At 52.1% G+C, this 24,208-nt stretch overlaps 1 protein-coding gene and 1 non-coding gene across 2 annotated transcripts; one reads left to right on the forward strand and one right to left on the reverse strand.

Moving 5' to 3' along the window:
• Nucleotides 1–139: 139 nt before the first annotated feature.
• Nucleotides 140–21,850, reverse strand: POLDIP3 (DNA polymerase delta interacting protein 3). The gene is made up of 9 exons (XM_032416667.1): nt 21,698–21,850; nt 13,290–13,680; nt 12,488–12,574; nt 10,804–10,899; nt 8,802–8,981; nt 8,172–8,249; nt 5,867–5,996; nt 3,467–3,533; nt 140–2,473 (listed from the first exon to the last, which is right to left on the reverse strand). The coding sequence occupies exons 1-9, from the start codon at nt 21,754–21,756 to the stop codon at nt 2,296–2,298; spliced, it is 1,266 nt and encodes a 421-aa protein (XP_032272558.1). The 5' UTR covers nt 21,757–21,850; the 3' UTR covers nt 140–2,295.
• Nucleotides 21,851–22,145: 295 nt separating this feature from the next.
• On the forward strand, nt 22,146–22,294 carry LOC116640140. Its single transcript, XR_004300972.1, has one exon. It is a non-coding gene; the product is annotated as a U12 minor spliceosomal RNA (small nuclear RNA).
• Nucleotides 22,295–24,208: the final 1,914 nt, after the last annotated feature.

The raw sequence follows: 24,208 nt of genomic DNA on the forward strand, positions 1-24,208 counted from the left end.
TATGGAGATGGGGGTTCAGCAAGTCCTGTGAGGAACTGCCCCAAGATCATAGCTGGTGAGTAGGAAAGCAAATTCCTGTTTTCTAGTGCCAAGTCCCACAAGGTCATTTAGAATCCTTTAAGAAAGAACAGCTCAAAGGTAGGAATAACAAATATTTATTCAGAAATGGGTAAGTAACATATAGTCTCCTCCATCCCTTAATGTCTCTTCCTCTCCTTTTGAACAAGAGATACACATGAGGAATGCGGAGGGGTGGGAGTTGGAGAGGGACGCAAGGACTGGCCCACCACCTTCTCTTCCATTTCCCATGATGACACCCTGTAGAGCAGGGGAGGCAAATAGGCTCCACCCTGTAATGTACCATATGGCTATCCAGAGGACAGGGTCCAGGAGGCTGCAGCTAGGCTCATGAACTCTGTGATAGCCAGAGCAGCCTGGCACAGGACTTGGGGGGGAGGAGGGGGAGGGGGGAGGAGGGGAGAGAGGAGGGTAAAGCCATGCAGGCAGGATATTTACCATCCCTACTTGAAGCAGAGTCCAAGCAGTGATCCAACTGTCCCCAGTACCTGAGAAACCAGGTCCTACTGCCTTGTAGGTGTTCTCATGGATCAGGAAGGGGCAAGTGTAGGAGGAATGTCTTCCAGCTGCGTTTGCACCCGTTCCAAGGGGGAAAAGGGAACAAGGGAACAAAAGCAGCATTCTTTGAAGAACGAGAAGGCGGAGCGCCATCAGGTACCCCCCACTGACTTCCAAGGCCTGAGCAGTCTTAGAGCTGGAGGACTGAACTGTGCTCAAAGCCTGGGTCCTTCCTGCTTACAGACCGAACTCTGGAAACATGAGTTTCCAGATTTTTCTTCACTGGGCTGGTCGCAAGCAGGCCACAAAAGGCTCTTAGTGTCTCAGGTCCCCTCTACTTCCTAGACTCGTGCCTTTCACAGTGCTCACTTGCTACTGATTCTGAAGAGCTCCCCGAGCCCTGCTGCCCAACTCGCTCCGGGTCTGCCACCTGGATTCCCTCTGCAGTCCCAACAAAGCAGCAGCAGACTGAGGAGGCCAGTGACGCCATGCTGTCCTGGTATTCAGTCACGGGCTGCCCCTGGGGGCTACAGTTCTGCACCAACTCACCTGGAAGGGCTGCTCTGCTCTCTCCACACCCTGCCTACCACCCAGCACTCCCTGCGCCCTTTACTGCCAAGGCAGGAAAGGACCCCTCTGGTCATGGAAGGATGGGTCAGTCACAACGCTGGGAACAGTGCCCCTTGGTGGCAGGTGGATCTGTGCCTCTCTCAGCATCCCTACTGTCCTGTAGGCATCTGAGGCCAGAAAGGAAGAGCCAGGAGCAAGCCAGTATCTCCCATTCAAATAATCCCCAGACCCTCAGTGTCACAGAACAAGAGGCAGACCTTTAAAAAAAAAAAAATCCAACTAGCAGAGAGCTGGCATTTGCACCCAAACCAGGTGTGACAAGCGCTGTGCCAGGTGAGAACTGGGAGGGCTGATGATGCACACTTCTCCCGGCAATGAGACCCAGAAGGCTGAGAGCTGGGGTGGGGCACACGGCAGGATGCAAGGACAGGGAGACGTGAACTCAAGAACGGACCGTGAGCTGCCAGAAGACAGCGCAGCAAGGACTGGGGATGCTCTTCCCAGCAGAGTGGCAGCTTCACCTGCCCTTGCCACATGGCCCTCTCCAGACCACACTGTCTAGAGCCAATCGTGACGCAAGGACAAGAGGGCTGTGGCCTGATCCCCGCCCGGGCCACCTGCAATGACCAGGCAGGTGAGTGGCGCAGCTCTCGAGCTGACCTGGCTTCCCGGAACTAGGAGGGCAGGGGCTCCCACTCCCCACTTCATTTGAAAGTTTAAAAAAGAGAAAGGGGAGGCAACTCCTCGCCTCCTGGAGAAAAAGGTGTCCTTCACAGAGGCCCCTGCCCTGCATTCCACGGGGCCACAAGAAAGCCATCCAGAGAACTTAGGGTACCATTTTCAGACAAGAAATCAGTTTGGGGCTGAGATGAGGGGGAGAGACACTGAGCAACACAAGCCTACCGTGGTGATGAGGTGGAGGGAGAAGAAACAGACTACAGGAAATGTTAACGTACAGAAGAGCACAGGGTAGAACACAACACAGAAAGGTGGGTCCCGTCCAGTGAGGAAGCGCTCTACCCCCGGCGACCCTTCCCACGCTCAGGGGCCTCCAGTCCGACGGCCCATTGGTCACAAGCTTTGCTTTAGGAAACAGAGCCACCCTCCTCTGCCCCTGCTTCTGGCTGCCTCACCCCCCACCCCTCCAGCTCAAAGTTTGATTTTGAATTCTGTGGGCTGTGTAGTCACAGACGCCCCTGAAGACTTGAAGAGCGCTTTCAGGATGGTGTCAGGGTCCACTTCGGCAGGAGGGTTAGATGAGGCGGTAGAATTCACCCTGCGAGGCAGCTCAGTCTCCTTCTTCACTGAGGGGCTGTCACTCAGCCGTCTGTGGGGAGCAGAGAAGAGTCAAAATCCTTGTCAGTTTTCCCTCAGATGGGAAGGGAACCCATCATTTACTAAGTCTGTTATGAGAGCTAGGTGCTGAACATAATGCTTTTTGTACCTCCTGATCTCATGACATTTTATAGCAAATCCATCATTTTTTAATTTGCAGTTGACAAAATCTAAATGCAGCCTGTTGTGATCTGGGGTTTTAACTTTAGGAAATGCTGCATGCCCTTCAGAGACGATCACATACACATCAGCTTATTACGTAGTTAGAGAAGGCTTGAACTCAAGAAATCGGCTTCACTCTGTTTAGCCCAAACTTACTAGGTCGTAAAACCCACATTTCCCAGAATACAACTTATTCCTGGAGTGCAGCTTAAAACACTCGTCCAAATCACACAATTCATTATCTGAGGTTCAAATTCTGGTCTTTCTAAATTTCAAAGTCTGCCTGCCCCACCCACCTTGGCAAGTCTAATATCTTCCTGAGGTTTTGCCTCCTCTTCTATAAAAGGACGTCCTGCCAATCTACATTTCATGCATCTCAGGCTCCAAAAAAAGCCTCAGTCTGGGCCAGGCATGTATGTGCTGCATGTCATAAAACAAGGGCCGGCAGCGGGGCCTGTCTCCACCAGAGTCTGGGACAAGGAGGTAGCATTTTCCATTCACTTGGATGGAGCCCACAGTGGAACAAAGACACAACTGGTCTGCTCTCCACTCTCTTCTCAGGCATTTCTGAATTATAAAGCTGAGAACGAGGTCTAAACACGAGCCCCCGTGGGGTCAATGCCCTGCGGAAATGACAGGTCACTGTACACCACTCAGCACCGCGGCGGCCCACCCGGGACGGCCCACCCGGCGTCAGCACGGAGGAAATGCCAGAGGAAGTGCTGACGCAGGCACGTTACTCCGCAGAATGACGAGAACCCCACAGAGTAAACAAGGAGAGAAGCTCCACCCGGCCCCCAGCACCGCTGCCTCTGGAACTTACAGCAGGATGGGCTGGTCTGAGGTGATGACGTTCCCGTTCATGTGAAGGTTGCACTTCATGGGTTGCCCTGAAAAACCAAGGAAAAAAAGGTTCTGCGATGAGACTTCGGCTCAGGACAAAAGGACAGGGGCTCCACCTCTATCACCAAGGGGTCGAAGCCCCCACCGCTGGCAGCTCTGGCTCACGACGGGCGACGGGGCTGCCAGGCTCTGGGAATCCCAGGGCATGAGGTGCACGAAACCTCAGCAAGGACGGCGCCAAAGTGGAAACAGACCTCACTTCTCACTTTAAGCAGGAGAGGAGAGCAGAAGGAAGGGAGAACCTGAACTCAGTGCGACTCCGTCTAAACTCGTTTGTGAGGTAAAGGAAAATGTTTATGCAACACAATTAAGTGAAAGAAGAATTCACAAGTGCACACACAGGCTTCCACTTGGTCTATGAAGGAGTAGCTGCTCCAGGTACTGACCGCGACGCGGCTCTCCACACTGAGAGGAGTAGAGCAATCCCAGCACACGAGAGGGGGGAAGAGGGAACAGAGCCATATAGGGGTCACATTTCTAATACCTCACTGGAATTAATTTAATATTTATCTGAAATAGATTCTGGTACTGTAAACCCTTGAGCAGCCATTAAGGTAGCAACTCAAAAAATAGAGTGAAAAATGGGGCGCCTGGGTGGCTCAGTCAGTTAAGTGACTGCCTTCGGTTCAGGTCATGATCCCAGGGTCCTGGGATCGAGTCCTGCGTCGGGCTCCCTGCTCAGCAGGGAGTCTGCTTCTCCCTCTGACCCTCCCCCCTCTTGTGCTCTATCTCTTACATTCTCTCAAATAAATAAAATCTTAAAAAAAAAAAATTATATATATAGTGAAAAAAAATCTTTAAAGGACCTAAAATGTCACATTAGAAAATATTCACGCAAGTGAGTAGAGAGGGGCGGGAGGGAGAGGGAGAAAGAATCATAAGCAGACTCCATACAGAGCCTGGAACTCAACGAGCTTGATCCCATGACCCGAGATCATGAGCTGAGCCGAAACCAAGAGTCGGATGCTAAACTGAGCTACCCAGGCGCCCCAAGACAAAGGAGGTCATTTTGCAATGATCAAAGGGTCACTCCACCAGGAGAGAGCAATTATAAACATATATACAACTAACATCTACAAACATATATACAACTAACATCACCCCCTCAAATACACAAAGCAAGACTAATAGAACTGAAAGAAGTAAACAATCATAGTTGATGATTTCAATACTTTGCTTTCAGTAATGGATAGAACGAGGCAGAAGATTGACAAGGGAACAGAAGATTCAAATAACATTATGAACTAACTAGACCTAACAGACATCTACCAGCAGCAAAATACATATTCTCCTTAAACACTCATGGAACAGAAGGAAACTTGGCAAATTCAAAAATACATGGAAATTAAAAACAATCTTAAATAACCAATGGGTCAAAGAAGAAATCACAAGGGAATTCAGAAAATACTTTGAGATGAATGAAAATAAAGACACAACATACCAAAATTTATGGGATGCAGCTAAAGCACTGCTTAGAGAAAAATACATAGCTATAAATGCATAGATCAAAAAGAAGAGGGAAAGACAACCTACAAAATGGGAGAAAAAGTTGGCAAATCAGTTATCTGGTAAGAGACGAATTAATATATAAAGAATTCTTTTTAAAGAATTCTTTTAAACTCAATTAAGAAGTAGGCAAATAGTCCGAACAGACATTTCTCCAAGATATACAAATGGTTCATGAATACACACAAGAAAAGACACTCAACATCATTCAACAGGGAAATGCAAATCGAAACTCCACGGACTGTTACACCAGCGTCGGCATCTCTAGCACAGGTCCCTGGTCCACAAGGGCGCTCAGTAAACACGGAAAGAACTAATCAGTGGACAAAGGGGCCTGGCAGACAGAGTTTCTCTCCACAGGCCATCCTGAGATGAAGAATGTGACTGTGAGCTCAGTAAAAGCAGCGGCCTGCTCCCTAGGAGCAGCGCTCACCCAGGTGCGAACCGTTAGACAAGGCTTCAGGCCTTTGAGGAATCTGTGTCCTAGCAGTAATCAGACCACCATCTGGAAGGAGGCAGCTAGTACTTTTGGTTTCCCCGGCAAGACCTCTTAAGAGAACCATCCATGGAGAAACGATGTTTCTCTGCTCACTAGACTGAAGTCCCACAGCTGGGTGAAAACCCAGGGCCCTGCACAACAGGCAGCTCAGGGGACCGCACATGCCCGTCTGTCCTTGGCGCACGGGAAACCTTCCATCCAGAGGGCTGAATGTGCCAGGAGTCCTCCCACCCGTCTCAGAGGAAGGCTCGCTCTGAAGGCCTGCCGCCCGAGAGTGAGCAGCAGGAAGGGGAGGTGGCTTTCTCCCTGACTTACCGTCCAAACACCTGTTGTTATACTTCTTATATGCAGTAATGGCATCGTCCTTCTTCACAAAGACCACCTCTGCTACCCCAGGATGGACCAGCCGAGCCCTTTTGAGGGCTCCACACACACAGAAAAGCTCCTGCAAACAACAGGAGGGGTTGGGGTTGTAGAAGAATTTGGGGCTGTTATCCTGCCTGCCTGCCATTCACACACTCCAGAGGGCTCTGGGTAGACTGGCGGCTGCACTCCAGCTGAATATGCCCAGCGCCCAGGATTTTGGGAGGTGCCGTTTTAGGTGGTGTCCCTGGGACATCCACAGGCCTCTCGATGTGGGACCAGATGAGGGGACGAGCCAAGCTGGCAGCAAGAAATGGGTCTGTGCTTATAAGCCCTGGAGTCCGTGTGTCCTTCAGCAAGGCACCCCCAAAGACTTCCTGCTTCTGCACCCACTTTCTCAACAAGGATAACAGTTACAGAATTTCTCTGAGGGCCCGGTCATGAAAAGGAACGTGTAGGCTCATCAAAGGCAGTGGTAAATATGTCACCAGGGAATCTGGCAAGTTCTTTAACTTCTCTGACAATGAGTCTTCTCTTCTGGAAAAAAAGAAAAGGAATGGTCTCGCCTTCCTCCTAGGGTCGCTGAAAGCTCGACTGGGGGCATTTTTTAGGGCAATGCTCTGTAGGCGTGTGTTACCACCATCATCATGTCCCCCGGCGCCCCCACCTCCTTTCACAGGGCAGGAGGGGAGGCCAGAGAAGGAAGACAATGTGGAGACGGACCACGGAGGCCGGCCAGCACCCACGCCATGTCCTCACCTGCGACTCCCTTCACAAGGCTCTCATGAGGACAGAAGAGGTTTCTGCAGAGGTCACTGAAATGTTTTTCATGATAAAGTGGAAACTGTTAAATACCAAAACCAAGATACGGAACTGAATACCAAGCGTGATCCCAACTGTACTGCTGTTCTCTCAACATCACCCACGTGGGGAAAGGGAGGGTGGCTACTGCCGGCGTTCAAGCTCATGGTGATCACCACAGGGGGGCCGTTCCCACTACTCTGTATTTTCAAAGATCCTGCCTACAAAGTACCTGCCACATACTAAGTGCCCAATAAACTGTAGCTACTACTACTTTTATAATCAGGAAAAGAAATCTGTTTTAATTCTCTATTAACTTGTCAAGTATCAGACAAAATAGGCTGCAACGCCCATCGTGTGCGCCATGCGCTGGGGAGCCTGCTTACTTCTCAGAGCTATCACACAGCACTCGTGTTTCACACTCAAAACCACTGTCAAACGTGGTGGCCTTTATGGGCTGTTACAGAACTTGAAACTCAGCTGCAAAGAGACGCTGGAGTCCAGGTGCATTCCTTCTATGATCTGACAGTTCAGAGTTAAAAGGGCACCTGGATTTTTAAATTAATAGTGGCTTTTTTGGTGCCTAAATGAAAATAAGGTGGAAGAGAAGTCCTGGCTGCATCTGGCTCTGTCCTTACCAGGTTTAGGTTTTGCCCATGACTAAGGGCGGGACAGGACAGACCAGAGCAATCCAGGGGGGCCAACCACCAAATAACACTGATCTATCTCATTCCTTTTACCCTGGAATCATCATGAAAACCCCTAGAGGAGGCAGAAGTTCCAAAGACTCACAGGAAAATAGGAACCACTGAGTAGTGAACCATGGGACTAGAGGATCCCATTCAAGACCCATCCAGCACAATGCCCTGGCCCTGGTTTAGTCACTGTGAAGAACAGAGTTAGCACAGCCAGCCCAACTGCTATCTTTTGAAAAGACCTGCTTCCAAGGCCGGATCTTGACTGGTGTCGGGCAACCTGGAATTGGGGAGGGCTCCCACCACCCTAGTTGATAAAAGTGGCTCACTGAGCCTAATCTATGCAAATAACATGGTTTATGGTGAATACCTGCTTTCCCCCTAGGAGTCTGGAACGCTGGTATGCAGGGGCAGAGGGAGCCTACACGACTAGTTCCTAGTAAAGGCCCTGGGCACTGAGTCTGTACCGAGTTCCCCGCTTTCACGTATCACAGCTCGTTGCTGGGGGAATAAAGTGCATTCTGCGTGACTCCACTTGGGGAGGAATCCAGAAATTTGCACCTGTATTCCCCCGGCTTCTGCCCCACGAGCCCTTCTCTTTGCGGATTTTGCTCTATATCCTGTAATAAATCTTAGCCCCGACAGGACTCTCTGAGGAGTCCCGTGAGCCTCAGGGAATTAGTGTACCTGGGGGTAGTCTTGGGGCCCCTCGACACAGATGTGGTTTGAGAGCTAGAATCCTGGCAGGACACAGTACTCACCACAATGTCCTCCTCAGTGACTCGAGGGTGCAGATTGTTCACGGTCATCTTGGTGCCTTCCAAAGGGCTGAGGACAGGCTGCCAGACAAGACAGTTCCCAGAATCAGACAACAGCTGTGCGCTCAGCAGCAGCATGCGAGTGACCAGGAAGGCCCAGAGGAAAGCCCCCTAGGGAGCCTGTCACAGCCATGCCCCACCACAATGCTCAGGGCCTGAAACTCTCTCGCCACCTCCGAGGTACGCCGACACTCGCAGGCCTCTGAGCCTCTGCATGGAATGCCAATCACAGGTCAAGACCCACCCAGCTCAGGTGACACCTTCTCCTGAAAGCCTTCCCGACTTGCCCAGTAAATCAAATGCTCTTTCCTCAGTGGTCCCAGCAGCTCTCCTCGGGGCAGACCTCTGCTCTATCACCAGAGTTGCTCAGTCTGCACTCCGTTTCTTCTACTCGCCCGCAAGCTTGTCGCTGAGGCTTGGTTTGCTCATTTGTAAAATGGAGGTGGCAACGCCCACCTCACGGAGGTGCTGTGAGGACTCAACAGCGTACACACAACACACAGCCCACCCAGCACAGGCTGACTCTCAACAAGGAGGGGTGCAGTCGCTTCCCCTCCTTCACCTTCACCTCACCTCAGCAGGTGGGAGCTCTTTCGGGGGCTCCTCCTTGTTCACTAGTGTCCGAGACATGCTGGTCAAGGCTTTTGTTCGAACAGAGGAGGGGAGGGCAGGAGCTGTGTATGCATCATTCTGAACCACTTTGGTGAGAGGGAGGGCCTTAGACATGGAGAACTTGGAACTGCTCAGTCCGGCCTAAACAAAGAGGCAGACAGGAATCTGAGAAGCTAGAGAAGAAGGCAAGAGAGAAGCCCTATGGGGACGACAACCCCCACCCCCAAGGCCTCCCAGCTCCCCAACTCCATTAGAGATCTGGAGCCAAAAAGGCTGCCTGTGACTTCCCCCAAGGAAGGGGCTGGAGGGGAGAAACGCAGTCTGCCCACGTGCTCACAGAAGCCACGCTCCAGTGCGGGAAACCCCTGAGGAGAAACTTCCACGCAGGCCTGACCTGGAGCCACAGGCCTACCCAGACCACTGAAGTTTTTTTGAAAACCTACGATTTGGGGCTAAGCAGAAGGCCAAAAGCTTAGAGTCAAGCTCATTCCCAGATATGTTTCTATCACAATGGGCTGATCATCAGCTCTGAGCTGGCCTGGCAGAGGAACCCACCCTTCAGAAGGTCTAGACTCCCAGCTTCTTGGTTCCCGTTTCCGCCACACGGAGGCACCATGCGTAGCCCTGGCCTGCCTGGCTCCCAGACCGCGAGGGACATGTTGGCAGAGTCGCCGTGCAAGCCAGCAGAAACCGTTCCCTCCCTCCCCTGCCTCCCCCAACCGGGGCTGGGGTCCTTTGGAAATATAAACAAGGAAACTCCTTGGTATGAATGTATCTGAAGAAAAACACGTATGAGGCAGAACGGCAGGTGACCTTGCTGACTGAAGACCGTGCCCACAGGTAGTGACTCAGGAAGAGGGGAGGGCTGCAGCCGCCAGGGGGCAGAGCGTGGGGCAGGGTTGGTGCACCAGCTTCTCCGAAGCAAATGAAATGTCTTCCTGGGCCCCACATTTCTTACACTGCTTTTTGATTACTGACGGCCAGTACAGTATGGTACACGCCGCCTGGGAGCCAGACTGTGTAAACGTGACTCTCAGATCCGCTACTTATAAGCTGGGTGATACTGAACATATTTTAACCTCTCTGGGCTGATCCCTCACCTGTAAAATAGGACTGATAACAGCACCCACCTTACTGGGTAGGAGAGTAGGGGAGTCTTAAATTAGTTAACACAAATACCGCATTCTTTCAAGTAGAGTGAGCCAGGAACTGAGCCAGCTGACCGCTCCCCTGGTAGCAGACCTTAGCAGTTCAACCAGAGCAAAGGCCCAGCCCCTTCCAAACCATTCAGCTTTAAGAACTTCAGCGGTAACCAGGAAACTGGGCCATTCACTCAATGCGGTGACAAAAACAGAGTCTTTGGGCCTCTGAAGGCCAAACAAAGGCACTTGGCTCGGTGCCCCCTGGCTGCCCTCCCTGTCACGGGCTATACCCGCTGCTGCTGGCCACCCTGACGGTCCCAGATACTGCTCTCGTTCCTTCTCTGAGTGGGATCTGCCCAGCAGCCTAGTCTAGTCTAGCAAGCTTGCCCGGCATGCAGGCCGCGCCCGGTGGGGTGCGCACGGAAGGTGCAGCTTATTCCTGCTAACACACCAACCGAGGGGATCTGGTGTCAAGAACGGGCCGGAGCTGCTGACCATGGAGGGAGGGGACATGCAGAACGTCCTGCCACAAAGGCAAGAAAAGGCGATTCCCTCCTCTGGGAGCTCACATTTCCGCTGCAGGGTCTCAAACGGCAAGCGGAAGCTGCAGCCCTGCACCTTACTAGCTGTGGGGCCTCGAGCACAGCACTGGACCCCCTGGTCTCAGCATGTGTAAGCCCGGGGTTGCATTAGCAGTTCTGAAATTCTTATGACCCACATGAAGAAGATTTCTGAATTGAAAGGCCGTACTCTCCACCACCTCGCCCACCCACCGGACCAGATACACGTGGTGAGTGGAAGGAAAACATAAAATGTCTTACCACGTGGTGGAGAAAGCCACCCGAGGCCGCAAATTTCATCTGTTTACTAGGAATGGGAGCTACAGAGTCATCATCATCTTCCAAATCATATAAATTCTGAAAAGAAAGGAAAAAAAGCTAACGTGGCCTGCAGGCCCTCAGAGGACATTTGGAGCAAGAAGAGCAAGACACACGGAGCCAGTAGCTGGAGGGAGACGCGGGTGGGGGGCAGGGGAGGACCGGGGGAGACCGGCCTGGGAGTCAAATCCTCACAGGCCGGCTCTCCACCCACAAGGGCCCAACACAAGTGCTGCAACCTCCACGTACACGAGAACTACCCTTCCACAAGCAGGCAACACCTAGAAACACCTTAAAACATGTGTTTATAATCTTGGTTTAGAAAGTTCATCCTTGGCAGTCTGGCCTACAGAAATAAATCCAAACCCCAGAAAGAGCTTTAGCCACGAAGATGTTCACAGAAGGATTTCTAACAGTGAAAATTAGAGGAAAATGGCTTAAATAAACTGGAACATCAACTCAATGGATTATGCAGTTATTAAAAATGTTTAGAGTAAATGTGAATCACAGAAGTGCTTAAGTTATAAAGTGAAAACAGAAGGACACAAAACTGGATAATAATATAATAATACACACACAACTACGACTAGGCATTAACTCAATAATAATGACACTTAAAAACACAAAAAACCAGGAAGGAGCCAGGGCAGAATTTCAACAGCAGTTGGCTTTGGAGAGCAGGAGCACAAGAACTCTTTTTTCCTTCTTATTCTTTCTCTATTTTGCAAGTGTTCTATATTAAGCACACACTACTTTATTTTTATTTATTTATTTATTTTTAAAGATTTTATTTATTCATTTGAGACACAGAGATAGAGAGAGAGCATGAGCAGGGGGAGAGGCAGAGGGAGAGGGAGAAGCAGGCTCCCCGCTTAGCCAGGAGCCCGATGTGGGGCTCGATCCCAGGACCCTGGGATCATGACCTGAGCCGAAGGCAGACGCTTAACCATCTGAGCCACCCAGGCGCCCCAAGCACACACTACTTTAATAACAAAAAATAGAAGACTTTCAATTTGTCTCTCTGCCCCTTGCATACCCAACCCCCCACTGTAAGTTTATTTTTATTTTTTAAACTCATAAACTGCAGGGGCTCCTGGGTGGCTCAGTTGGTTGAGCGTCCGACTCTTGGTTTCGGCTCAGGTCATGATCTCAAGGTTGTGGGCTCTGGCAGGGAATCTGCTTGGGTTCTCACTCTCCCTCTGCCCCTTCCCCCGTTCGCACGCACTCTCTAAAATAAATCTTTGAAAAAATAAAAATAAAAGTAAGTAGACGCCTGGGTGGTGCAGTCAGTTAAGCGTCTGCCTTGGGCTCAGGTCATGATCCCAGGGTCCTGGGATCGAGTCCCACATCAGGCTCCTTGCTCACTGAGGAGCCTGCTTCTCCCTCTGCCACACCCCCTGCTCATGCTCTCTGACAAATAATAAAAATTTTTAAAAAAAAAAAGTAAATAAAAGTAAATAAAACTCATAAACTGCAAAAACCCAAATGTAATCCCTCCAATTCCTCACACTGGGAACCTTGGGCCAGGCCTCGTTAATCCACCCAGCGGAGCTCCTCAAAGCACACGCCCGTGTACACGTACACACCGTACGCACACTCACGCCCACATGCTCACGTTCTCTCTCACCTGTTTGGCCGGGTGGTTATTGACAACGTTGATCCTCATTCCAGCAGGATGGGTGTGCAGCGGTGCCATGACCTTCTGCTGGGGGACCTAGAAACACACAGAGATCGTGCTTCATCTCCGGGGGTCCACACGTGTTCTCCACGAGAAAGGAATCACTGAACCTGAAATATGGTGGCCCTCAGCTGTGGCCTGTGGTAACCTCCAGAGTGCCTCGTGCCCAAAGCAGGAGTGACAGGAAGCCTCAGCATCCTGCTCAGCGAACCTGGCTCAGTAAGTGTTCGCCGCCGCTGCTGTTCCTGTTCCCGAAGTCGCCGTGACCACTGAATGCTGTCTGCATCCCCTTCGGCGGCTGTGCAAGCGGCCAGGGCCCTGGATGAGGGGCCGGGTCTGACTAGACTCCTGCCCTGGGCCTCCCACGGACGACTGTGTTAACTCTGGGCACAGTAATTCAGAGCCCTGAGACCCAGAGTCTTTTCTAAAACTGGGGTAATGGTCCCAGAGTTGCGGTGAGAGATACATTAGGTCCTATGTGTGAAGTGCCTGCCACACAGCACACGCCCCACGAGTATCTTGTCTTTTCCCCTCTCTTCCCTGCATCGCTAGCTACTGGAGAAAGTCACTTTTTCTGGAGCCCCCTTTCTTCTCCATAAAACTAGATTAAAACCTTGCCTCCCTCATACAGTTACTGTACAAACACTTGGGAGAACTGTCATTTTGCCCCAACACTCTGGGCCCCCACTCCCTGCCTGAATCCACAGTTGTTCCTGGCTCCCCAGGAATATATGGCAAGAGTCACACCTACCTGGATGGTTTTGGTGAGCTTCAGGGCAGGGGTCACTGTCCCGATGGGTGGGCTCAGGAAGGTGGCTGGGGAATTCCGCTTCAAGCTGATCTTCTCGCGGGCATCGGCCACCTGGCGGGGCTTCGGGGGCGCCGTGCTCTGCTGCTTGCGCGAGTTCAGCATCTCTCTGGCATCCTGCACTTTCCCTTTGATCCGGAACCGAGCATCTTTTTGCAAAAGCTTTTCCCGGGCATCCTTGACTCCCAGCTTGAGCCGGGCATCCGAGAGGCCAATCTTCTGCCGGGCATCAAATCTCTGCTGGAAGGTGGCAGTGCGGGCTGGCTGGCTGAGGAGGCTCTGCTGGATCCCGACACGAGATCGAACACCTCCGACTCCTGGTCTGGCGTTGAGACTGCAAGTAAAAACGGCAATATTAAGCGGATCTGGGTTATCAATAGTAGCCCATGGAAGTAGAGCCGTCGTAATACTGGGAACGGGGGAGTTCCTGGAGAAACCAGAAATCTGCTCGCTGTCTGAGGAAACAATTAAACCTGAAACTTCTTTCCTAGTTTATGGCTTTTAACTTTGCCTTGCAAAGAAAATTAGGAAGAAGGGCCTGGTGGTTTCTGTCACTTAGGTAAGACTGTTTTGCTCCCTAGACCGGGTGTTCTGAGACACCATTAGGGACAATAACCTACAAATGATGCTAGTCAAAAAAAAAGCATATCCCCCAAATATCCTAATCCCACACATCTGAAGAGCAACTTCAGTTTCCAAAGTTCTTCCACAGCCGTGCTCTCAGTCACCCCCCAGCACTCTGTGAGGTGGGCCAAACAGGCCTGGAGAAGAAATGATTAACGAAAGTGCCCAGCGTGCCCCTGGCAGCCCAGGCCTCCGGTGCCGGCAGATGCCCCCCTGGGCTGGGAGCGGAAGCTAGCCCGCTAACAGACCAAAGACACAAGGACTTGGTAGGAAAGAAAAACTCACTGAGTTGTTTCCAAACACCAAACGTGTGGGTATTTCCCTCACATCAACTGTTCTTGAACTCTGTGGACACCACCTGGGTGTCCTACAATTCAATCTGACACTACCTACCCAGAGTCAGCACAAGAGACTCCCCTCACTTCAGACGCCAGTCCCAAGTCCTGGGCTTCCCACACTTCTGACAGACTAGCTAAAATTGAGGGGACCCACACCCCCTCCTCAAGTTCGAGAATGAATTTGCTAGAATGGCTCACAAAACACAGCAAAAACAGTTTACTTACTAGTATCAGTTTATTATAAAGGATACAATTCAGAAACAGTCAAATGGAAGAGAGGCATAAGGTACAGGGGAAGGGGTGTGGAGTTTCCATATCCTCTCTGGGTGCACCACCCTCCCAGCACGTAGCTGTGTTCACCAACCCAGAAGCTCCCCCAAATTCCATTGTATAGGGGGGTTTTATGGAGGTCCCATTATGTAAGCAAGGTTGACTGAATCACTGGCCACTGATGACTGACTCAATCTCCAGCCCCTCTCCCCTCCCTGGAGGTTGGGGGTTAGGGAGTGGGGTAGGGCTCCAAGTTCCAACTAATCATGCCAAGGTCTTTCTGGCAACCACCCCCATCCTGAAGCTATCCAGGGGCCCATCAGGCACCACCTCATTAGAACATAAGATGCTCCTATGTAACTCAGGAAACTCCCACGAGTTTTAGGAACAGTGTGCCAGGAACCAGGGATAAAACCAAGTATGTATTTATCACACTCACCACCACCAAGAATGTCAAATTCAGAAACTGTTAAGATTGGAAATGAACTAAACTCCATTAAACAGGCCCCATTTGCTTGTGGGGTTCCTCTGTTGGCCCTTCAGTGGCTTGTGAGGAAAGCGAAGACCATTCCAAGTACAATCCTGGAAGTCCTTCCTGGTGTCCGGAGGCTGCTCCCTCGCTCCACCTGCCCACCATACCACGAGACCGCTCTACCCCGGCCTCTCGCAGCAGGTGCCCTGCCTGGGGACTCTGGCTCCCAAGGCAACATCTCCTCTTGGGGAAACCCTCCCTCACTGATTCTTCCAGGACAACCCTCCTTTGTGCCTGTAACTACATCTGCTTGTTTTCTCTTCCCCATTGGACTGGGAAGAGGCAGAATGGGCCCAGTGCTTTGTAAGTGGTGTTGAACCCTGACTGAGCATTAGAAACTCCTGTGGAACCGCTTAAAAACACAGCTGTCCAGACCCCACCCCACAGCTACTAAATCTAAAATCTGGGCGAAGGCCTGGGCATCTGCATTTTTGACTCCACACGCGATCCTGGATGACGGCAGTGTTCAGAATCTCTGACCTGGTGTTAGAAGGCAAAACTCTACCGAACAATCAAGTTCCTATACGGTTTCCCACATCTGTGTCCAGGCCTCCCTAGAGGCCTCCTGCACACTGGGCAAGTCAGCGGGCGCTCCTACTGCCTCACCCTTCCCCAACTGATTGGAGGGAGACTATCCACCAGCTCCTGTGCTAACAGCAGGAGCACAGCCAAGGTATCAGTAAAGGCAAATCTGGACCTTCATCTTGTTATCCTTTGACCAGTGGAAACACCTGCTGTCCCCAGTATGCTAGAGGACTGCCTAAGGCAGTGATGCACGTACCAATTTTCTTTGAAAAATGGCAAATTACTTTAGGATTTAATTACTTTCCAATGGGTCTACACAAGAACTGGGTGGAAGAGAGAGGGAAAGGGTCATTTACAGAATTGGTCAGTTAAGTTTAAGGTGGGGGTGGGGGTGGGGTGCCCTACTTGTTGGTCCCTGTCCTATTTTCTCCTGTAAAGGAGTGGGTTTAAAAAAAAAAAAAAAAAAAAAAGGCAAGGCCAAAAGGAATGGGGTGTTTAGGGAGTTCAGTAAGCACAATTAGGAGACGGCAACAGGTGCACGTGGCAGACAGCACCCACCTGCCCCTGGAGCGGCCCACCTCGGGTTCATGGTCTGCAAGATCTTGACAATAGTGGGGCTTTGCTCTGTAGTGGCGCTGAAATCCACCGCTACTTGAGGGGCCCCTGGAATTTATGAAGGGCACACAAACTTCTTAATAAAGCCCAACCCCCAGGGCCAAGTAGCAGGTGAGCTAACCCCACTGATTTGTTTTTTTAAGTGCTTTCAGCTCCCTACATCTGTTGATGATGCCCATCAAAGAAATGCAACAGGCTATCAGTTCAGCCCAGGACCTACTACTGAAGGCCTACTGGTAAAATGCGGAAAAGGATTTTTTTTTTTTTTTTTAGATTTCACCATTTGACAGAGAGAGACACACAGCGAGAGAGGGAACACAAGCAGGGGCGTGGGGGAGGGAGAAGCAGGCTTCCCGCTGAGCAGGGAGCCCAATGCGATGGGGCTCTATCCCTAGGATGCAGGGATCATGACCTGAGCTGAAGGCAGACGCTTAATGACTGAGCCACCAGGCGCCCCAGGAAAAGGATTTTGATCAACATTTACCGTCCAGATCCGGACGAAACCAGAGTTAGTGGAAAGCACTCCAGATAAAACTATTCACTTACCACGCACGGGGCCTCTCTGAAGCCAGAGGCCTTGGGCTGGGAAATCAAGTCACCACAAAGAGCATGGTAGGAGCACTCCTGTTCCAGGAGGGGGAGGCCCAAAGCCTCTGGGGACCCTGCATACAACCAGACGCCCGTAGGGCTGAGAGGGCTGGGGAGAGCCGAGTGTGCCCCAGGCCCTGGGAACAACACCCCACGGCCCACAGCTTGCAGCCTCCTGGCTCTCGAAGCTCCGGTGGGCGCCTCCTGCCCTCAAGAGCGTTCCCTCAGCTCCCTCAGCACTTCCACAGTCCGAGGCGCCCTCCCTGGGGCAGTGGAACCTTGGACACAAGTACCGCAGAGGCGCTCACCGTGCTGAATCACGAGGCTGTTTGCAAACCTGTACCTCGGGCAGGACGAGCCGCCTCTCAGGGGCACACCCTGCATCTCCCCGCCTGGGGCAACCCTGCGGGGCAGCCCTGCATCAGGCGGATGGAAAAAAGGCTCGGAGAGCTCTCCGCTCCTGAGCACCCGCTAAGTGCCAGGGACCCTACAGGGCCCCCTCCCCCGGAACTCCTCCTTTCACCCTCCCACCCGTGAGAATGAGGCTGTCAAGCACATGTGACAGGTGAGGAGGCCCTGCTGAAGGCTGCCCTGGACTTGCCGGTACCCAGTTAGAGCGCATGGGTCAAAAATAATGACCAGCTTGAAGAGTTAAAGAGGGGGTGTGCTGTCCCCAGGCTGAGGAACAGCTCACGCTCACAGCCACACGGAGGGTGAGAACAGGTCCATCTGGGGGCGGGAGGGGACGTGGCCGGGGAGGCAGGAGCGCGAGGAAGCTACTTCCCAGGTTACGCCAGCTCCTTCAACCCCTTTCATGAACAGCTCTAGCAGCCTCAGTGCTCAGGCTTTTCATCATCACTGCTCCTCCTCCCGCATGAAGAGACGGCTGTTCATCCCAGCAGGCAGCAGCGCCGGGGACAAGGCAGGCATTAGTCATCAGGAATTTTTCAAATAAACACTCCTGCTAGGAGTGGGTCTCCAAAACAGAGAGTTCGTGGTGTTACCCTCCTGTTCCAAGAACTGATGAGGGCTCCCTAACAAAGCCCAAGCCCTCGGCAGAGCCTCTGGTCTGGCCCCAGCTTCTGCCCGCAGCCTCACCTCCCACTGCACACTCTCTGATGTTCCCGAAACACATTCTGCACATTGGGCCTCAACGCTGGGGAGAGGGGCGGGGGAGGCGTGGAACAAGGCTCTGCACTGCCCCACCCGGCCACACGGACACAATGCACCCCTGCCCTGCTTCCAGGGCCCCGCTAGGTGCTCCACGGGGTCCTGGGAAGAGCACTGTGGGTGAGAGAGCCAGGGCCCCCACTGGAACCTCACGCTCTCCGCCAGACCCCGACCACAGCTGGCTCTGGACAGATGTCTAGTCTGAAGGATTCAGGCCTTTGAGGGGGGCCCCGGATTACTATTATAAAGTGGATTTTAATCCATGGGGTCTTTGGGTTAGAGTTACGTGTACTGAGGTCACCTTTACAAGGAGAAAACACAGATTAGTTCTGTTACAGAGAGTCAACCCTGAATTAGGTGCTTCAGAAACACGTCCCCTTACCCGCCAAGAGTCTTGTGCAGATGTTTTAAATCCCATTTCTTCCCCTCCAGGTTCCCTAACAACTAATTTTCCTCCCCTGTGTTTTAGGTGTACATTTCCTTTATCTTACTTCAACAAGGAAACAAGCAATGAGTACCAGGACCAGAGCCCTGCCCTGAACTGTAAAGTTGACCAACCCCCTTCCCCACGGCTCCAAGGACTCCCCAGACAGGGCAGTTGGCCCAGAGCTGCTCAAACCCACCACACTCATGGTCCGACCTTCCCACGAAGGCTGCCTGCCACCTTAGATGAACCTTCTCTAACTAGGAGGTGGCAGTGGACAGACAGCGATCTTCTGAGAGCTCAACAAATCAAACCACAGTGGGTGACTTTGCAAACCTGACCAGCAGTACGATCACAGCTTCAGGAAAAAACCGACGAGAACAGGCCCGCACTTCAGGTGGTGCCCCGTGCTGTCCTGGGCATGGAGGAGAGCGCCTCACCCTAGTTGAGTGAAGTATCACTCAAAACTCTCCCTTTCTGTATTTTCACATTAATCATCGAAATCTTTTGATGACTAACTGGGGCCCAGGTAATAATAATGACAACGACCCCTTTCTGGACTTACATGGTGTGATGAACACAAAACCCAACGGCTGCTCTGAAGAACAAGCACATTCCATGACCTGTGGGCAAACAGGTTATTTACACTTCCACAGTTTCTTCTGCTATTTTGACTAAGAGGAAGAAAGTTTTTGGAGATCATCACTGGTTCTACTCAAATGACCAAGCACAAAGTTCCTCCTGGGACCTCCATGCAGTGCCATTCCCTCGTTCCCAGGAAGGGCAGAGTTCTTCCAGGAAGCATGTAAGACAGAATGTGCTTACTGTAGGAAATTAGCTTAGACCTTTCAGTTCTTGACAGGGATGCCCTGGATGTAGTCTTCACTGTCTTTGCAAGTAAAAATAAAAATGACGTTTCCACCAGGTTTAACCCAAACCCAGCATGCAGACCAAACTAGTATGTAGAGTCTGTTGCACATTCCCCCAATCCAGTCTTCATGTAACAGTAAGGCAATATTCTCACATATATTCTCACACAAAATTGGAATGTTACTTCTTTATTTAAAAGCCTTCAATGATGATGATGAGAGCTAACATCTACTGGACACTTAGAACCATCAGATACTTTTAAAGTACTTTACATATATGAATTCACTTAGTCCTAACAATCACCTAACGAAATAAATATTATCTACATTTTATAAATGAGAGAGGTATGGAATGGTTAAGTAACTTGCATAAGATCATGTGGAGGGGCACCTGGGGGGCTCAGTCAGTTAAGTGTCTGCCTTCAGCTCAGGTCATGATCTCAGGGTCCTGGGATCAAGCCCCAAGTCAGGCTCCCTGTTTAGCAGAGAATCTGCCTCTCCCTCTGACCCGCCCCTCTCTCATGCTCTCTCTCTCAAATAAATGAAATCTTTAAAAAAAAGAAAAAAGATCACGTGGAAAGTGAGAGAAGGGAATCAAAACTTCACAGGTTGACTCTAAGGCTCCAATGCTTACCTATTGCCCCCCATCGGGGAGGGGTTTGGGTTTCTACTCCTTCAAAAGAAAGAACCATGATAACTGCCCTCATTTGCTGAACACTTACTACCTGGTACAAACTTTACACATTTTTATATTTTCATACTTAATCTCCTCACAACCACCTGCCAGGAACCATTTACTACAAATGAGGAAACGGCCCAGCTCAAAAGTCATCTTGCCAGGGAGGCACAGAACCCAACAACAGGCCCACCAGGGCACCGCGTCTGCCTCGTTGCACAGTTCCCGTTCATCCCGTGGATCCCACCCAACGCCCAACACGAGACTCTGCACACATCAGCGCCAAGAAAGTACAGACCCAACAGACAGTAACAGCCCGACTGCAGTCAGGGACCGAGGGGAGTGACTGCGGAAAGAGCATGTCCTGGGAACCTGGTTCATTCAGCCACTGTCCAGCAGACCTAGGAAACCCAGACAGACTTCCAAGGGGCCAGAGGACTCAGCACCAACTCCACACCAGTTATTAGAGGGAAGACCTAGGAGAGAACTACTCACAGAGCAGAACTACTCACACAGCACAGACTGAGTAAATTAATGCTTTCTGTGCCCCTGTTATGAACGAACCCAGGTGAAGTGCTGGCTGGTGAATTACGTGGTGGCGGCAGGTGCAGTGGATATGCGTGTAGGGGGGTGGGGGTGGGGGAATACATTTCAGTTAGCAACAGAAAGATCTATTTTCGAGCCACCCGCACACGGGAGGTATTAGTAAACTATCTAAGTGAATGACGTCTGAGAAACAGCATCTAACATCTTTACAGCCTGTTTACAAAGACACTTGAACTAATGCAACGTGTGCTGGAGAACTACTGGCCGCCTTCCCACTTCTTCATACAGGTGAACCGGACCTCATAAAGGCTGGAAATGACTAACAATATTTAAGGGTCCAGAGGAAATTTGGGGCACATCACCGCAAATCATCTTCCCAGATCCAGAACAGTCTTCTCCGACAACTCGGAGCTACAACCATCACGAAGCTCTAACCTCCAGTCCCACCTGTTTTTTTTTTGCCCAAGCCTGAGGCCAACTAGAGGGTACTCAGCCCCGACTCTCAGCTCTCCGTGGCCTCGGGCAAGTCACTCACTCTACTTCTCCCGGCCTCAAGCTCTCCGTCTGCAAAATGGGGAAAATATCAATACCTGGCCGATACGGCGGCGAAAAGAGCAAATGGGACAGTAGTTACACGAAAGCGCTTAGAGAACTTGAAACGCCGCGCAACGGAGACAAGTGTTAATAGAGGCGGCAGAGCGGGGAAGCGCACCTAGGATTTGGGAGTTAAGGTCTGGGTCTCAGCTTCGGCGGTAACACGCAGAGTCTGAGCAAGTCACTTCCCCGTAAACTTCACTCGTCCGAACTCTAAGGCCGCGCGGAGATCGGGGAGCACCGGGACCCGAGGGCCAGTCTTCCCAAGGGAGGACCCCTCCCCCCACGGGACGCCCACCCCCACCCCCAGGGCCGCTCCCACGAATGGGGCGCCCCGGCCTCGCCGCCGCCGCCGGCAGCGGCCCCGCCGGCCTCCCCGGAGCGACGGCGCTCCCAACCAGTGCCGACGGCCGAGCGGCTGGGCCCGCGGCGGCGGCGGGGCCGGGCCAATGAGGAGCGCGGCTGCGGCAGGGGGCGGGCGCAGACGGCGCTCCGCGTCGCTCCCGGGCCGCTCCCTCCCCTGCCCCGAGCCCCGCTAGGCTACCGGCCCTGAGCACCGGAGGGAGAAAAGGCCGCTCACCGCCCCTTCGTCGCAGCCCCGCGCTTCCGGATGAGCTCGTCCAGGGAGATGTCCGCCATCTTGCACTGCCGAGCGAGCCGCAAAAAGCTTAGGCTCCCTCGGCCCTCGAGCCCGCCCCTTCGGCCGCTACGGAGCAACTAGCTGCTTCCGGCGTGCGGCGCACGAACTCTCGCGACAGCTCAAACCAGGCAAAAACCGGAAGGGGCGGGGAGATCCCGTGAGCCTTTGCGATGCCAGCTCCTTATCTGCATACGGCGGTCGGCGCAACTACCGTTGCGGGTTCTTTCTAGACACCAAATAAAATGGAAAGCGACATAAACAACTAACTAAATGAGTAAGACAAACCACAAAGGAACTGGATTCTTAGTTCAACGGTCCACTCTGATACTCACCGTAGGGAAAATGAGAATGGAATTCACTACCCAGCGAGTAACACGTGTAAATCTTTATGCCTTAAACTTATGAGTAAGGAAAATAACGATTCGGGGTGACGCCCGAATCCTCACTGCTAATGTGAGACGAATTTTTGAGCGGGTAAAGGTTGCCCCTAAGGTGACCCGCCTACTTTGCGGGATGCCTGGGAGTGTGATCTGCCCGTCCTTCCCCCCTTTAATACTGAAAAAGTAGACGGGCTGGCGGAAGTTGGCAAGCAATTTTGGAGGGTTTTTCTTTTTTATGAGTGAGCTGTTATTCCTGTGGCCTTAGGGGAGGGGTGACGTCGGTCGCTTCCGTATCGGGCTCGCACCTGCTTTCGCCACATCCCCGGTTTACGGGGGATAAAAGTCCTTTTCCCCCGTATGGTTCGTGAACCTTAGGTCGACCACCTTACCCCGTTGTATGAAACTTCACTCTATACAGTGTCAGGCCAGCTGCTTATTTGTGGGTAAGAATTACAGAAGGATACCTGTGACTGCGGCTGCACGCAGTAGGCGCTCACTTTGCGGCTCCGCGGGCGAGAGCTGCACGACCGCCTGCGTCACGTCCCACGAGCCGCCCTTCTCGGCGGCATGACTGTCAGGAGCAAATCGCCTCCCGTCGTTGCGCTTCGGTCGTCCCGATCTATAGAATGGGGCAAATGACAGGTCGTCGCGAGGGTTAAATAGGCTGATTGTAAAAATCTTCCGTACGTAGAATTGCCTTTTCTATGATGCAGCCCGGGGACCCAGCACTAACCTTGGCACGAGGTAGATGTTCAATACATGTTTGTTGCATCAATCGATTAATATATATATATATAAATCTTTATGCCTTAAACTTATGAGTTTTAGAACAGCAAAGAGCATTACTGTACTCTGTGAGTTATTATTATTATTAATTTCTAAGTGCAGTGATGCCAGTGGAGTTCATGTACTGTTGACAGAACACCTAATTAAAACTCTGGCATCAGGAGCTCTGTGGGCGAGAGCTGGTAAAGCCAGCGGGTCCGGGGTCGGGACAGACAAGAGGGCGGGAAGCCAGGTCCCCCCTGCGCAGCCGCGATTGGGAGCTGGCTGGCCCTCCTCTTCTCAGCTGTAAAACGGGGCGCTAACCCCTCCCTCCGTCCTTCCTTTCTTCCTTCCAGGAAGTGCGGGGAGGACCGCGCGGACCAGGTACGAGGAAGGGAGGGCCCAGGTCGGCCTCAGCGCCCTCCCCTGCCGGACTGCGGAGGGCAGGTGCCGAGGAACAAGGGAGGGGCCGGAGGACCGCAGGATTTAAGGCCCCGTCACGACTTAAGTGAAATGTAATAAAGTGACTTAAAGGTTATTTTTATAAAGCCAGTTCAATAAGGTCATTAACTGGGATCAACTGTCGGCGGAGTGGCCCTCCCCTGGAGGCATTTCGGAGGGTGTCGAGTTTTGCAGGGTGGTGTCTGGTTATCTGAAGGACGGGGATCCGGAATCCGGTCATGTGGAGGTTGGGGACTGGGATGTGGCAATCCTGAGACGTGGGCCTTCCCGACGCCTGCGCCTGCGGCATTCCGACGTTCCGGGAGGGAAGAGGCCCCTTACAGTTCTCCCAGGCAGGGCTTCACTGCGTGTCTTGTATGGACACGTCGGACTTTGTGCCCAGTGTGAACAAACGTGGAATTGCCAGGAACGCAGCTGCGCCGTAGCTGAAGGTATCCGGTCCTGCTCTGTTTGGAAAGAGACCAAGAATCGTGCCCTGCTTGGGAAAACCGCGTCCCTCGCAGCAGAGACCGGGAGTCCCGCTGCATTTGGCCCTGTGACCATGGCCCCAGGCGACCCGATTTTTTAAAAATTCTATGTGTAGGCTGGTGATATTACCTGTGAATCCACTTCAGGAGACTAAAGAGGCGGTTATAAATGTTATTTTAAAAGGGTGGAAAGTCATGAGACTAGGAGAGAGGGTAGGGACCAGGTCCAATCCATGCCCTTCTCAGCTCCTGGGGACAGCCCTTGTGAGCTCAGGCAGGTGTACATTCAAAGCCTGAGACTCAGGCCTGTTTTCTCATCCTCCAGAAGGGGACCCGGATGAGGAGACCTAATGTGAGCCCAGTGCTCTGCAGAATCC

The sequence above is a fragment of the Phoca vitulina genome, unplaced genomic scaffold, assembly GCF_004348235.1.
Source record: "Phoca vitulina isolate PV1807 unplaced genomic scaffold, GSC_HSeal_1.0 scaffold19, whole genome shotgun sequence".
Lineage (NCBI taxonomy): Eukaryota > Metazoa > Chordata > Mammalia > Carnivora > Phocidae > Phoca > Phoca vitulina.

What these genes read in the sequence shown, in the direction of transcription:
- POLDIP3 (XM_032416667.1), bottom strand. Translation starts at nt 21,756, where the DNA reads ATGGCGGACATCTCCCTGGACGAGCTCATCCGGAAGCGCGGGGCTGCG. An exon ending in AGCTCACCAAAACCATCCAG is followed by an intron (nt 12,575 to 13,289) that starts GTAGGTGTGACT and finishes GTGTGTTTCTAG; the next exon opens with GTCCCCCAGCAGAAGGTCAT. An exon ending in TAACAACAGGTGTTTGGACG is followed by an intron (nt 3,534 to 5,866) that starts GTAAGTCAGGGA and finishes TTGGTTTTTCAG; the next exon opens with GGCAACCCATGAAGTGCAAC.